The 12,959-nt window shown below is 39.9% G+C and overlaps 1 protein-coding gene across 6 annotated transcripts in view; it reads right to left on the reverse strand.

Annotated features, from left to right (window-relative positions):
• Positions 1–12,959, reverse strand: part of DENND3 (DENN domain containing 3) — a 44,704-nt gene that overhangs the window by 30,488 nt on the left and 1,257 nt on the right. For 3 of the 6 annotated variants that reach the window (XM_055703757.1, XM_055703755.1, XM_055703760.1), the window contains exons 2-4: positions 7,092–7,365; positions 6,251–6,366; positions 5,612–5,742 (exon numbers count right to left, since the gene is read on the reverse strand). In XM_055703757.1, the coding sequence (XP_055559732.1) occupies positions 5,612–5,742; positions 6,251–6,366; positions 7,092–7,365 (521 nt within the window). Of the gene's footprint in view, positions 1–5,611; positions 5,754–6,250; positions 6,367–7,091; positions 7,366–12,959 lie in introns of those variants that run through there. The other 3 variants (XM_055703756.1, XM_055703758.1, XM_055703759.1) reach the window with 3 other exon arrangements.

Genomic DNA, 12,959 nt, shown 5'->3' on the forward strand with positions numbered 1-12,959 from the left:
CCAAATGTTTCTATTTTAGAACAGTATTACCATTACCCTGGCTGTGTCAAAGCCACAAAGGTCATGCAGCTTATGTTATTACCAGATCAATTCATGAACATTTAAACATACACATTATTAAGACTGCAAACCATTAAGTCTAACTGCATTTCTGAAATGTAACAATTAACAAGTTTGTAGTCAGAAAGGGCATTTTATTCAAGATTGAATATATATTTATAGCAAAAAAACCCCAATCACTCAACCCCCCAAAAACCACACCTAAACCCAAAAAACCCCAAACCTTTACAAAATCAGAAATTTAAGCCTGCAAGTCTATATATACAGAAACTAGGAACTTAAAATGGTTATATTCTCCCTTGCAGTTTTGTTTCAGTTTGGTTTTACTGGTTTCATGCAGAAGAATACTTGCTCTTCAGGAATAAAGCGGTCTAGAAAGCAGCCGAGTAGGTCAAGAGGTATATTAGAATTCAGGACATTGTATTTGTGTATGGCACTTAGATCCCAGAATAAAAATATTCTGCCATATACTACTGAGCTTTTAATCAATATTAATGAGACATTTAAATTCACAAATTCACATTTGGAAACTGCCCTGGGCTGAGTACTAGGCTGTTACACATATCCCCAAAAAAGCCAATCAGCTATTCAGGGGTGCAGATGAAGAAGGAAAATTGAGAATTACCAAAGAAAAAACTGATAGCAGAGCCATCAATTTAAACAAATACGCTGTCACACTTTGTAATGCCCTAGGTGCGGCCCAAGAGCATAGGTAGCATGCTTGGGGTTTTTTTTCTTTTCTGGTGTGTTTTTTTTTTTTTTAGACATAAAGCACATATCAACACATTCAGTCAATGTTAACAACAGAAACAACCTGACTCTGACACTGAAAAAGCAGCTGATGTACAGAAAAGAAGGTAAAGTGCTCCCTAGTCAGTACACTGTGTCCATTAATGCAACATAATAGCATTTGACAGGTCTGCACTGCAAACGTCTGCTGAAATAAATGAAGTAATCTCTAAAACATTAAAGTGGAGAGCTAAGGAGTTTATGAACCTTCCATTACCTCTATTAACTGTCCACAGACAGATATTTCAGAAAGCAAGAACATCTAAGAATAGGTCCTTTGTACGACCGCAGTGCTGTAAGCTATTTCCACAGTTCCACCTTTCCTCAAGGCAGCTGAAAGGACTAATACACAGGTTGGAAGATTTACTGTTTGAATGAAGCCTATTCATCCATCCAAGATGGGAGTTCATCCAGAAGGGGATTACTGCCAGGAATATTTCACTTTTCACGCAGTGTTACAGATTGAGGCAAAACTACCTGTGCAAAGCGCCAAAACCTCTCAATTTAAAATTGAATCTTTTCAAATAATGTAGAATAATCCAACAGTCACAGTGTTGTGAAACACTCTAGATGCACATCTGCTTGCTTTGGAGAAAGGCAGACACACTCCATTCAAATTGTTCCAGATTTGAAAGCACTGTATAATAGTAATATTTTAGTTTAAAAATTAATTGCACAATAATGAAGGTCTTCCTATTCTATGTTGAAAGTCTGCAAGTTCTTGCAGTTCAAAGCACCTACAAGGATTTATAGTTGAATGTTGCCTTTGCATGTCAGTTTAACCTCAGTTTTCAGTTATGGCTTTTACTATGCCATCTGAAAAAGTTTTAGGAACATGGATTTTTATCCGAGAACGTTTAAGATTATAAAATACCTTTAAGGACTGTTCTGAATGAGAACAAGTACCACCCCACCTATAAGCAATCCTGTGCACTGCAGGTCCTGGAAAGAAGAAGATAGGCATAGAAGAATTCTGGAGGAGAATGAAATCTGTTGCTGCACAAAGATCCTGAATGAAAGCAGAACCCCTTTAGAAGCTACTTCAACATCAGGCCGTCATTAGCAATGACAATTAGTGTTCTTCAGCTAGTTCTCATGAGGAAAGGGCTATACACTAGAAATAAGCGGTTTGAGGTCCACCAGCAAGTGTTTTCAAATCCCCAGACTTGCAGAACAATTAATGTTGAAGCATCCTGCAAAACACCACTGAAGTACACCAAAGATAGAAGTGCACTGAACACATTATTACTTAAGTATATAGGAACTACTACTTGAGTACACTCAGTCAACAAAAACATTTAATTAAATTTTTAACTATTTGGCCACCTGATTACAGTTAAGGCATCCAAAATGACAATAACTCCCTTTCTGGTTTACAGGAAAACAACATCAATGTTTTGTAATGTTACAAAAAGCTGAAACATCCCCAGCTGTACAGGGCACTACACTGAAAATACATCATAGTTGTCTTTACTGTAATTGCTTATATCACATTCAGAACGGCCATACATCCCAGCAGCTGTTTCATGCCATACGGAAAAATTTCAGTGACTCAATCAAAACAAGGAAAAACAGTACCTCTCCACCCCTTCCTTTACTCCCACTCAAGTATACTCTAGCACAGCAAAATATCTTTTCCAAAAAAATGTAAGGGCAGACATCCTGAAATTATCTATCAAATAGTATCAAAGAAAATATGTGGTGATTATGATATTTAAGAAAAAAAAATCCAGAGGAAATTATAATGGAAACTTAATCAGTTTGAGTTTCCAGTGCAATGGGAAACACCAGCATCAAATACAGCTTTGTCACTTGCATTCCCCCTCTCCTGCCAGTTACACAGACTTGCACCTCACATTCAGATGCAGCAGCAAAAAGGAAAGAGAAAAGCTGTGCAGGTATATGACAAACTCCCCTGTTAAATGCCCAGGACAACATAGAGTACTAATGTGGAAGGCTACTGTCCTGCTGAAAACTCCTCTATAATTATTCACATATCTACAAAACACTTAAAGCTTAGATGGCAGGTTACTGATAAATCTGAACTCCCCTTTGAAACCAGCACAGATTCAGCTTAAAGGGGAAAGCCATCCATAGTAGTTAGCTTGGACATTAATGCTTTAAATAGCTGCAAAACCCTACTACATATGATCAACCCAGAGATGTTTAATTATGATGTTTAAAATACCCACCAGAGGCAAAGCTTGCATCTCTAGAGAGTTAACTCCACCTGGTTCCTGTCTGCTCTAAACAAACATGAGATCTAGAAACAGCTTTGTAACCTCTGGAATTTTCCATGGTTCTCTTAAATGTTATCCCACTTCTCCCTCAGTGGGCTCTAAAAAATCCATTTGCAAACTGACTGCTTCTCCCAGCTCAGAGATGTCTCACTTTAGAGAAGCAATTACTCATTTATGGATATACTATATAAACCACTGACGAACACCATAACGGTAAAGCTGAATCTACCCTATTTCCCACCAGGTGGAAAGCTCATCTGCAGTGCACCCTCATACAGACTGAATTGACAGCATAAAAGCATGAGTCCTGTTACAAAGACTGGATATAAACAGCAGAGCACCACAGCTCAGGTATACAGCTGTAAGAGCTACATATGCAGATTAGTGTTTGAGATTTGAGGCTATAAAAAGACAGCAATGAATCAGCTCCTGCAATACCAACAACAGATACAACTGGCTTAAACATAAGAAGTGGGAAAAGTGACCTGATCAGGAAAGGAGAAAGGGAAACAAACACTTTCTTTCTATTCTTTTTACAGCTCATCACAATTTCACACTAACCTGTGCCTACATAGTTTCCAACATGTTGAAGTCCCTCACTCACATTAAACCCCTTCACTAACGCTTTGAAAATGACAGAGCAAAGGGTAGGGTGAACACCATGAGTGGTGTGTTTGCTCATACTTAAGGGCTGCCAGAGTGACTCTTTTCTGCTATCGCAGTTTTTTTGATGGCAACATCTGAATTGCCCAAGCGGCACTGCTTTGTTCCTCCAGGGCTCTCTTCAACCATGGAAAAGCCAGGGAAAGCCAGTCAGTGCTCCAAACAGTTCCAAGCCCACAGCACTGGGAAGAAGAGGTGCGTGGGGTGAGGAAATGAGTGCTCAGGTCTCATCCTGTTACGGAGTCAGGTTAGGGGCTAGTGATGCACCTCAGCTAGTGCCCAGAAAGCACACCCTTGCTTGCTCATCTGTTCAACACACCAACCACTGGCAGAACAAGCTGGAAGACTCAAACTCCAACCTAAAACACTAACATCTTTCATCTTCCGTATAAGCAGCAAAGACCTGCAAAAGGAAAACACCTGACTTCAAATTTGACTCTAGAAAGCTTGACTGGAATTTGGTGAAAAAAACTCTTCTACCTTTGGCCCACAAGTAAAGATCACCCAGTAATGTCCAGCGTACAGAGACAGGCTCCCCAACGCAAGGAGTTTTTAATACGCTTCAGAATGGAAGTTCATGGATTTTAGCAGTTTAAAGCAACACACAACCTCAAAAGAAGTTAAATTACTAAATAATAAGACAGACCAAGATTCACTTATCTTTTAACTCACCTACACTGCAGAGTGTTTAAGTGTTTCTAATCCATGAAGTATTCTGTATCCTAAGATTTTTGCTCCTAGATCTACGACAGGGAAGTACTCACTATACTCCCTCAAATGACTTGGATTATTCAGTTAAAGTGTCATTAACTGCTTATCAATACATATATTCATGTTCTTAGGACATTTATTTGGTGCACTGTAAAGAAGGGTTTGTGCTTTCCAAGTGATTTCCACTAGTGTGGTAAAATTATAGTCAACTCTCTTCCAAAAAAAAAAAACAAAACAAAAAAACCCTAAACAAAAACAAAACACCAGCCACCAAAATCTGCAAAATCTATTTCCTGCAAGTTAGTATTTTCTACAATAACCTCAAAGAAAACAAAGACAACATCACTAATTTCCTTGATATTTAGAACTTGTGCTTACTCTCTGGTAACATTCACATTACCTTTCTTCTTTTCCTCTCTGTCCTGGTTTTGTCTGGTACAGAGTCAATTTTCTTCCCAGTAGTTGGTACAATGCTGTGTTTTGGATTTAGTATAAGAATAACGTTGGTAACACACATAGCACGTTTTCAGTTGTTGCTAAGTACAGTTGATACTAAGTCAAAGACTTTGCAGTTTCTTAGGCCCTGCCAGTAAGAAGGCTGGAGGGCCACAAAAAAATCGGGAGGGGACACAGCCAGGACAGCTCAGCCAAACTGGCCAGAGGTATTCCATGCCATGCTTGGTATATTAACAGGCGGGAGTTGGTCAGGGCCTGCTGACTGGTGCTCAGGGACTGGCTGGGCCTTGGTCAGTGGGTGGTGAGCAGTCGTTTTGTACATCACTTGGGTTTTTTTCTTCTCTTTGGATTTTACTCTCTCTTTTTCATTACAATTGATGATGATGATGATGTTATTATTTTATTTCAATTATTAAATTGTTCTTACCTCAACCCTCAAGTTTTACCTTTTTCCTGGGATGTTCCTCCCCATCCCACTGGGGGTGGGGAGGAGGGGTGAGCCAGAAGCTGTGTGGTACTTAGTTGCCAGCTGGGGTTGAACCACAATACACCCTCGCACACACCTCACACTACTGTAACAGAGAACTAACACCCGCTTTAGTATTATGCAGCTATCCTGACCACATGATGCAAATTCACATATTAAAACCAGCACAGTGACTTTGAGAAGCACACAGCACAGCAAGCCTTACCAAGAAAGACAATCCTTGAGGGCATTAAAATATGGATATCTGGATATAACACAAACAGCAAATGGTACAAAACAGACAGGCACCTTCCCAGTCTGCGCAGATTCCCAATGGGCCAGCGAAATACAGCCATCCTGCAAGAAAACTACAGATTATGTATTTATGTTAATCATTAATTTATAGCTCATATTGTCTTGAGAACCATAGAGATATGATACCCAATTCCCTCTAAATTTCCAGGGGATTTGGATGTCTATCTCCCTTAGGCCCTCCAGAAAAATGCCAGCCCACAAGACCCAGACATACGTATTAAAAAGAATTTCAGCACAAAAGATATTCAGAAAGAAAACAGGGTACAATCTTCACCAAAAAAAAAAAAAAAAATCATCGAAGGGACAAAGTCTGCTCCTAAATATTCAAAACTCCTAACTGAAATCCATAACAGTTCCTCCCAATGCAATGCTGTTCCAATGTACTTAATATACAATGACAATATAAAGTACAATTAGTTCGGTATTCCTACTAACATAAAAACGTATCTGTTCACTAATTTCATAATTTAAACCTGAAATTATTCTCAAAATGTTTTTTTTTATGTATCTTTTAATATATTTTAATAAAAGCATGAGTTAAGGAACATACTTGCATAGGCTGGTAATACTGTGCAACAACACCGTATGTTCTGTTACCACAGACATCTGTGAAGACCAGGAAATGAATGTGGTCCTCTTTTGATTCAGAAGTTACATAAAGTCCTCCTGCAATGAAGGCAGAAACCTTTTTTTAACTACATATTTAACTACAGCTGCTTGGAAAGCAATTAATGACAAATACTGCACATTTCCACTTAATTTCAAGAGAAATGTCTCATTTCAAGGGATTAAAATGCATGTATACAGTCCGTTTGATCCAAGGGTTGTTACAAAGGCTGCACATCACTGAGGAAGAAAAATATTATGTAATTATTCTTCATTTTAAGTGGCAAAATACAATAGATGGATTTTGTTCCCTTTTTTTTTTCCTTTCAAGATGTTTGTAAGATCTGCAATAGTGACATGAATATTAAAATTTCTGCAATTAAACCTGGAGGAAACAGTCACTACCTCAGGTATATCTTCACAGCAAATGAAAAGCGAAAGGGTATTTGGTCATGGGGCAGGGAGGGCGTGGATTTTAAAAGTGTGCATTTCATTCTAACTCAGATTTACCCATAAGGGGTAAAGTGACTTTCAACTTCCCTCTCTTGCAGGTGTTGCAGCTACTACTGCTAATAGATCCGTTTCACATAATGTGGCCATACAGAGTAAGCACACCCATTCCAGTTAACAGCTGCTTTCATCACTGACCTGCTCACACACAGACACACTTTTTATACTGGGAAAGACAAAGAGATAGATAAGATCATAAAAAAAATTGGCTGTACTATGGGTCAACAAATATGTATTAAAACAGTTCTCATTAAAAAGCGTAAACTCTACTGTACCTGGGAAGCATAGCTGTGGCAAACCAATAAGATCAATGTCCTTTGGAACTGTGATGTCTTCAGCGTCAGGTGCTTTCTGCTCCCCATTGAGACTCTTGACATTTTCAATCTTTGGTCTCTCCTTTTTCTTTCGGAAAGATCGGCGTTTGCTTTTATTCAAGTTATTACCAGCATTAATCACCTGAATATCATCTCTGCTGATAAATGGTGGCACAAATACAGAAAGAACTTCCGGATCAAGAGGAGGAAGACTTTTGGGTTTTCTTTGTGTACCCTATAAAAAAAACAAAACAAACAACCACTAAGTTGACACTCATCCTAATATTTTTTTAAAACTATTTTTAGCCCTGTTTTCTCTCCACCCCTTAAGCTGTGGCTTTAGACTACATTTTTTCTTCTTCCTAAATATTTGATTTTTCCTTCTAATTTCTTGCTTCATGTATGTTAACACATAGGGAATACTCTGGGCATTTTCAGTAGGTAAAGAATCATTCCTCATCATTCAAAATGCACCATATCAGTATTACACCTTTGGCACAAGAAAACTAACAAATACCAAACACTGTATTTCCTCCTTTGAAATGTAAGCTATACTTAAAATAAACACTGGTAGTAAGCAGAACCAAGCAACAAATACACAAAAACAAAGAAAACCAACTGAACTGCCTAGATAAGCCTTTGTTCATTTTTAGGGAAAGTGACATATTAAGGGAGAATAACTACTACAGGAAAAAAACACCACCAAGAAAACACATAAGGTTTCACATGACAACTTTTAATTTTATAAGACAATTAAGAAAGTACAATTAAAACTTACAATCACTGTTACAATAAACACAATTTTAAGACACTGTACAACATGAAGCCATGAAAAAACCTCTGTATACCGATGACTAAGTGCAACAGGCATCCCAAGAGCATATATAAAATTGCAACATTCTTCAGGAGGCAGCTTTTAAAGTACTACTGCACTGAAACGCCTTGCAGCTTGACTATGAAAGACCTGTGGAGGAAGCAATCAGAAGAGGAGATTTCCTTGTACTTGCAAGCACTTTTTGTATTCTTGACCCTGCAGTAGAGACAAGTAGCTGCATTTTCAATTACTTCACTGCTATTTTAATTCTTCCTGCAAGGTCAAAACAGCAAGTAAAAAAAAAAAAAAAAAAAAAAGCCTTGTTTAGTCAACGGATATTTGGAAACAGGAAAGGCGAGCTAACTGTGGCTAAAAAGCTGTTTCATTTTCAACTTTTTGCTAACTAATTCAAAGACAGATGCAGCATACATGCTGCATTCATCGTGTCTGAAGGTAAAAGCATCAGTATTGTATGTAAGATGTTCCTTCAGAATCAATGCTGGCCTCTCTCAATTTCCCTGCTTTTTAAAATAGCTACGACATAAAAAGCTCTACTGAAGCCAATCTTCCTCCATCCAAGTTTTGGAACAGAAAGTCTCAGGTTATTTGTCCTAGTAGATGAGTCCACCAGTAGTCTTCTTCACATTTGAGCATCACAGGAAAAATGCGAAGGAATACTTACCTTCATGATATAGTTGTTACTGTATCATAAGCTCCACCATATTCTATACTAGGATACTTGAAACAAAGTACTTCAATAAAAATAACAAGTGAAAAAATACTTTTAATAAACACAGAGCCTGAACTAGAAAGAGATTAGAGTGGAAAAGATAAAACTTCAGGAAGTATCCACTGGGATATTCAGAAGACAGGAATTACCTTAAAAAGCTGTCCTGGTTTTGGCTGGGATAATTTTCTTATTAGTAGCTAGTGCAGTGCTGCGTTTTGGATTTAGTATGAGAATAATGTTGGTAACCCACTGATGGTTTTAGTTGTTGCTAAATAGTGTTTTCACGAAGTCAAGGACTTTGCAGTTCCTTAGGCCCTGCCAGCATGAAGGCTGGAGGGGCACAAGAAACAGGGAGGGGGACAGCCAGGACAGCTGACCCCAACTAGCCAGAGGGATATTCCATACCATTGGACGCCACGCTCTGTATATAAACTGGGTGAGTTGGCCAGGGCCTGTGGATCATTTCTGGGGGACTGGCTGGTCAGTGGGTGGTGAGCAATTATATTGTGTATCACTTGTTTTCTGTTCTCACTTCCCTTTGGATTTTCATTCCTCTCCCTTCTTTTCATTATAACTGTTATTATTATTGTTCTTTTGTTTTTATTTTATCTCAATTATTAAATTGCTCTTACCTCAACACCAGAGTTTTGCATTCCTCTCCGATTCTCCTTCCCAGCCCTCTGGGTGAGGGTGGAGTGAGTGAGCAGCTGTGTGGCACTTAATTACCAGCCAAGGTTAAACCACAACAAAAGCACATTACAAACTGGGGTACTCAGTGACAGATCCTGCCATGCTAAAAACTTTGTGTCATTTTCCTTAGCTGGCAGCTGACATCCATATCAAGTGAATAAACTGGAAACGCAGATAAATCCAACAGGATCACTCAAAATAACATGCAGCTCAACATTTCAGAAGCAAATGAACAATTATCGATCAGCCCTGAGGCTCTTATGCAAAAAAACCACTGACCTATTCAAACAGTAGCAATCTTAATTTGGCAGATTTGCCCTGCAGAGGTTTCCATACAAAGTTGCTTTGAGAGGGCAATCCCTGACTTACATTGAAGGAATCTCTGTGATACAAGTGCTGGATGACAGCCAGCAATTTAATAGCCTCACAGCCTACAAGCTTCTAAAATTGCAGGTCCTTAATGTCTTGAACTACAACAGAGGCATTAAACACCATTTTCCATCAGCCCCCGCCCCAGAAAAAGCACAGTCAGCATTGTCACTGACCCAGCGACTCAGTCAATCAGCATCCAAGTTGGCTCGTATTAACATCTGCAGCCAAAGTTGTACTTTCTTACACTTTCAGTTCAGAGATAGTGAGCAGGCAGCAACAGAGCAACAGTCACTTGTTTCTACTATTCTTTGAACACTTTGTAGTCTTTGCTTCTACTGTTAATTCTTCATTTCGAAATGCTTCTCCTCTATCGCTTTTTACTATCAAATGTCCTTGCATCATGCATAACCTCTTATAAATACTAATGCCTTTTCTTCCCTGTAATTCTGCAAGATTCCAGAAATCAGGGACATTGGTCCATCCCCATTTACCAATTATGTTCCTGTAACAATGATGCCATACAGAACAGACAAGACTTTTTACACTGACCACACTATTTTAGACACAAACAAGAAGTAGTGTGTTGAAACCACAGATTAGAGTGTGATCTCAGCTATTTGGTGTTTCCTTGATCTCATTCTCGTCATCACTGAAGAAGTTAATATTGTTTTAAATGCCACGAAAGAACAAGCTTCTTTAAGGAATAACTGGGCAGGGAAAAGTATGAAGACTTCGAATACTTAGGTTGGAAGAGACCTCTGGAAGTTCTAGTGCAACCCTTTGCTCAAAGCAATGGTAACTTTGAAGTTAAATCAGGTTACATTAGGTCTCGTCCAGTCAAGTTTCAGAAATCCCTTAGGAAGGAGATTCTTCCATCCTTGTGCTTCAGCCCTCATATAGGGTAGCTTCTTCTGGTCTCACTGCCATTGGCGTGCAGTTCTCTGGTATCAAGGTACCCAAATGTGGGACAGTATTCCAGATGTGACCTAAAGAGCATTGACTAATAACAATAATAGTAATAATCCCTTCCCTTCACCTACGAGCTATGGTCCTGATGATGCAGGCCATTACGCACTCACTTTTCACTGCTGCAGAAATCAGGGCCTCTGGTTGGAAGGGACCTCTCGAGATCACCCAGCCCAACCCCCTGCTAAAGCAGGGTCTCCTAGAGCAGGATGAACAGAGTCTCGTCCAGGTAGGTTTTGAATGTCTCCAGAGAAGGAGACTCCACAGCCTCTCTGGACAGCCTGTTCCAGTGCTCTTTCACCTGCAAACTAAAGAGTTTTTCCTCATATTCAGAAGGAACTTCTTGTGTTGCAGTTTGTGCCCGTTACCCCTTCTCTTCTTGCTGGGCACTACCGTAAAGAGCCCGGCCTCATCCTCTTGACACTTGCAGACATTGAAAAGATCCCCTCTCAGTCTTCTCCAGGCTAAAGAGGCCAAGGTCTCTCAGCCTTTTCTCAGAAGGGAGGTGCTCCAGTGTCTCAGAGTGACAGTATCTTGAGAATAGGAACAACTGATGGATGACAGCCCAGAAACTTCAGTTTCATGACCTTCAGTGCAAAACTGTATCTCCACCTCTCCCCTCATCATCTGTGTAGCCCTCTGCTGGACCCTCTCCTGTACCACCCTGTCTCTCTAGAACTGGGGAGCCCAGAACTGGACACAGCACTCCGGGTGCAGCCCCACTAGGGCAGAATAGAGGGGGAGGATCACCTACCTCGACCTGCTGGCCACACTCCTCCTGATGCACCCCAGAATCCCATTGGCATCCTTGGCCACACAGGCACGCTGCTGGCTCACAGGCAACTTGCTGCCCACCAGAACGCTCAGGTCCCTCTCTGCAGAGCTGCCTCCCAGCAGGTCAGCCCCAGCCTGTACTGGTGCATGGGGTTGTTCCTCTCCAGGTGGCAGGACCTTACACTGGCCTTTGTTGAACTACATTAGGCTCTTCTCCATCCAGCTCTCTGGCCTATCCAGGTCTTACACCAGAAGGCTATGCTGCCATTCGGCCACTTCTCCCAGTTTTGCATCATCAGGAAGCCTGCTGAGGGTACACTCTGTCCCTTCTATCCCTCTGTCCCACAAGCACACACTACTAACTAATGCTCAATTTGATCACACCTCATTCCTTTCATACAACTTGACACCCAGGAGGGCGTTACAGAAAAAGAAAAAATATGGTTTGGTGGTTATGTCTGCATTAGCAGGGCCAGAAAGCACGATGCAGACACTGTAAGAGACAAGATCTATACCACTGACTGTGGTAGGTAGATACAGAACCCAACAATGGAGCCAACAGGAAGATCTGAGACATCTCACTGATAGTTTGCACATCATACTTGTCATATCAAACCCCAGCTTTATAGCTGAAGATAACTTAGGGGAAAGAAGTTTTATCAAAGATGGCTGTATGATCTTCACTATTGTACATCTCATTCTTACAAAATAACACACTTCCAACACTAAAAAGTAATCTCTAGCTGAAAATAGCAGCCTTTGAGCTCTTAAAATTTAAATCTTAGAGTGACAGTATCCTGGCAATAAGGACAACTGATGGATGACAGCCCAGACACTTCAGTTTCATGAGCTTCAGTGCAAAACTTTATCTTTTTTTCCATTGGAATCTCCATTGACAACAGGTCAGTCATACAAGACTTTTCTTTGACAGTGGGTTATATCACATTCCCACTAACTTCATTGACTTTGTTACAGTAAAGAACATATTGCAATAAAGTTAAGAATACCAAACACACTTTCAAGACCAAGATTTGAAGCATTATCAAGATTTTTACTCTGCTGTTTCATCTGTAAATATCATCAGAGGTCCACTACTTTCCATTGAAATGTTCTTATTTTCTTTCAACAAGATCTCTTCTTTCTACATTCACTGAAATTAGACACAAAAATATTCCACTATTCCTTTACATAGATAGTGCTGCAGAAGGAAGAAGAAGCAGACTAAATCTATAAACTTGTCCTGAGACAGCGACTGAAAACCCTGTGGTGTAACAGCTTGCAGGGATGTTACTACAGTTAATACTGTCAAGCATAGGGACTACTTCCCTTTCTGACACTCCATTTTACACCTTCAGCAAAAAAACAATTCAAAACCTGTGGCGCGACCAGAATATTGGAATGGTTTCTATGTTTGTTGCCAATTATCTTATTTGTTGTTCTACAGGTTTTTTTGGAAGCAATGAGATCCAACTGAGCAGACTGG

This window comes from Falco cherrug, chromosome 3 (assembly GCF_023634085.1).
Source record: "Falco cherrug isolate bFalChe1 chromosome 3, bFalChe1.pri, whole genome shotgun sequence".
NCBI lineage: Eukaryota > Metazoa > Chordata > Aves > Falconiformes > Falconidae > Falco > Falco cherrug.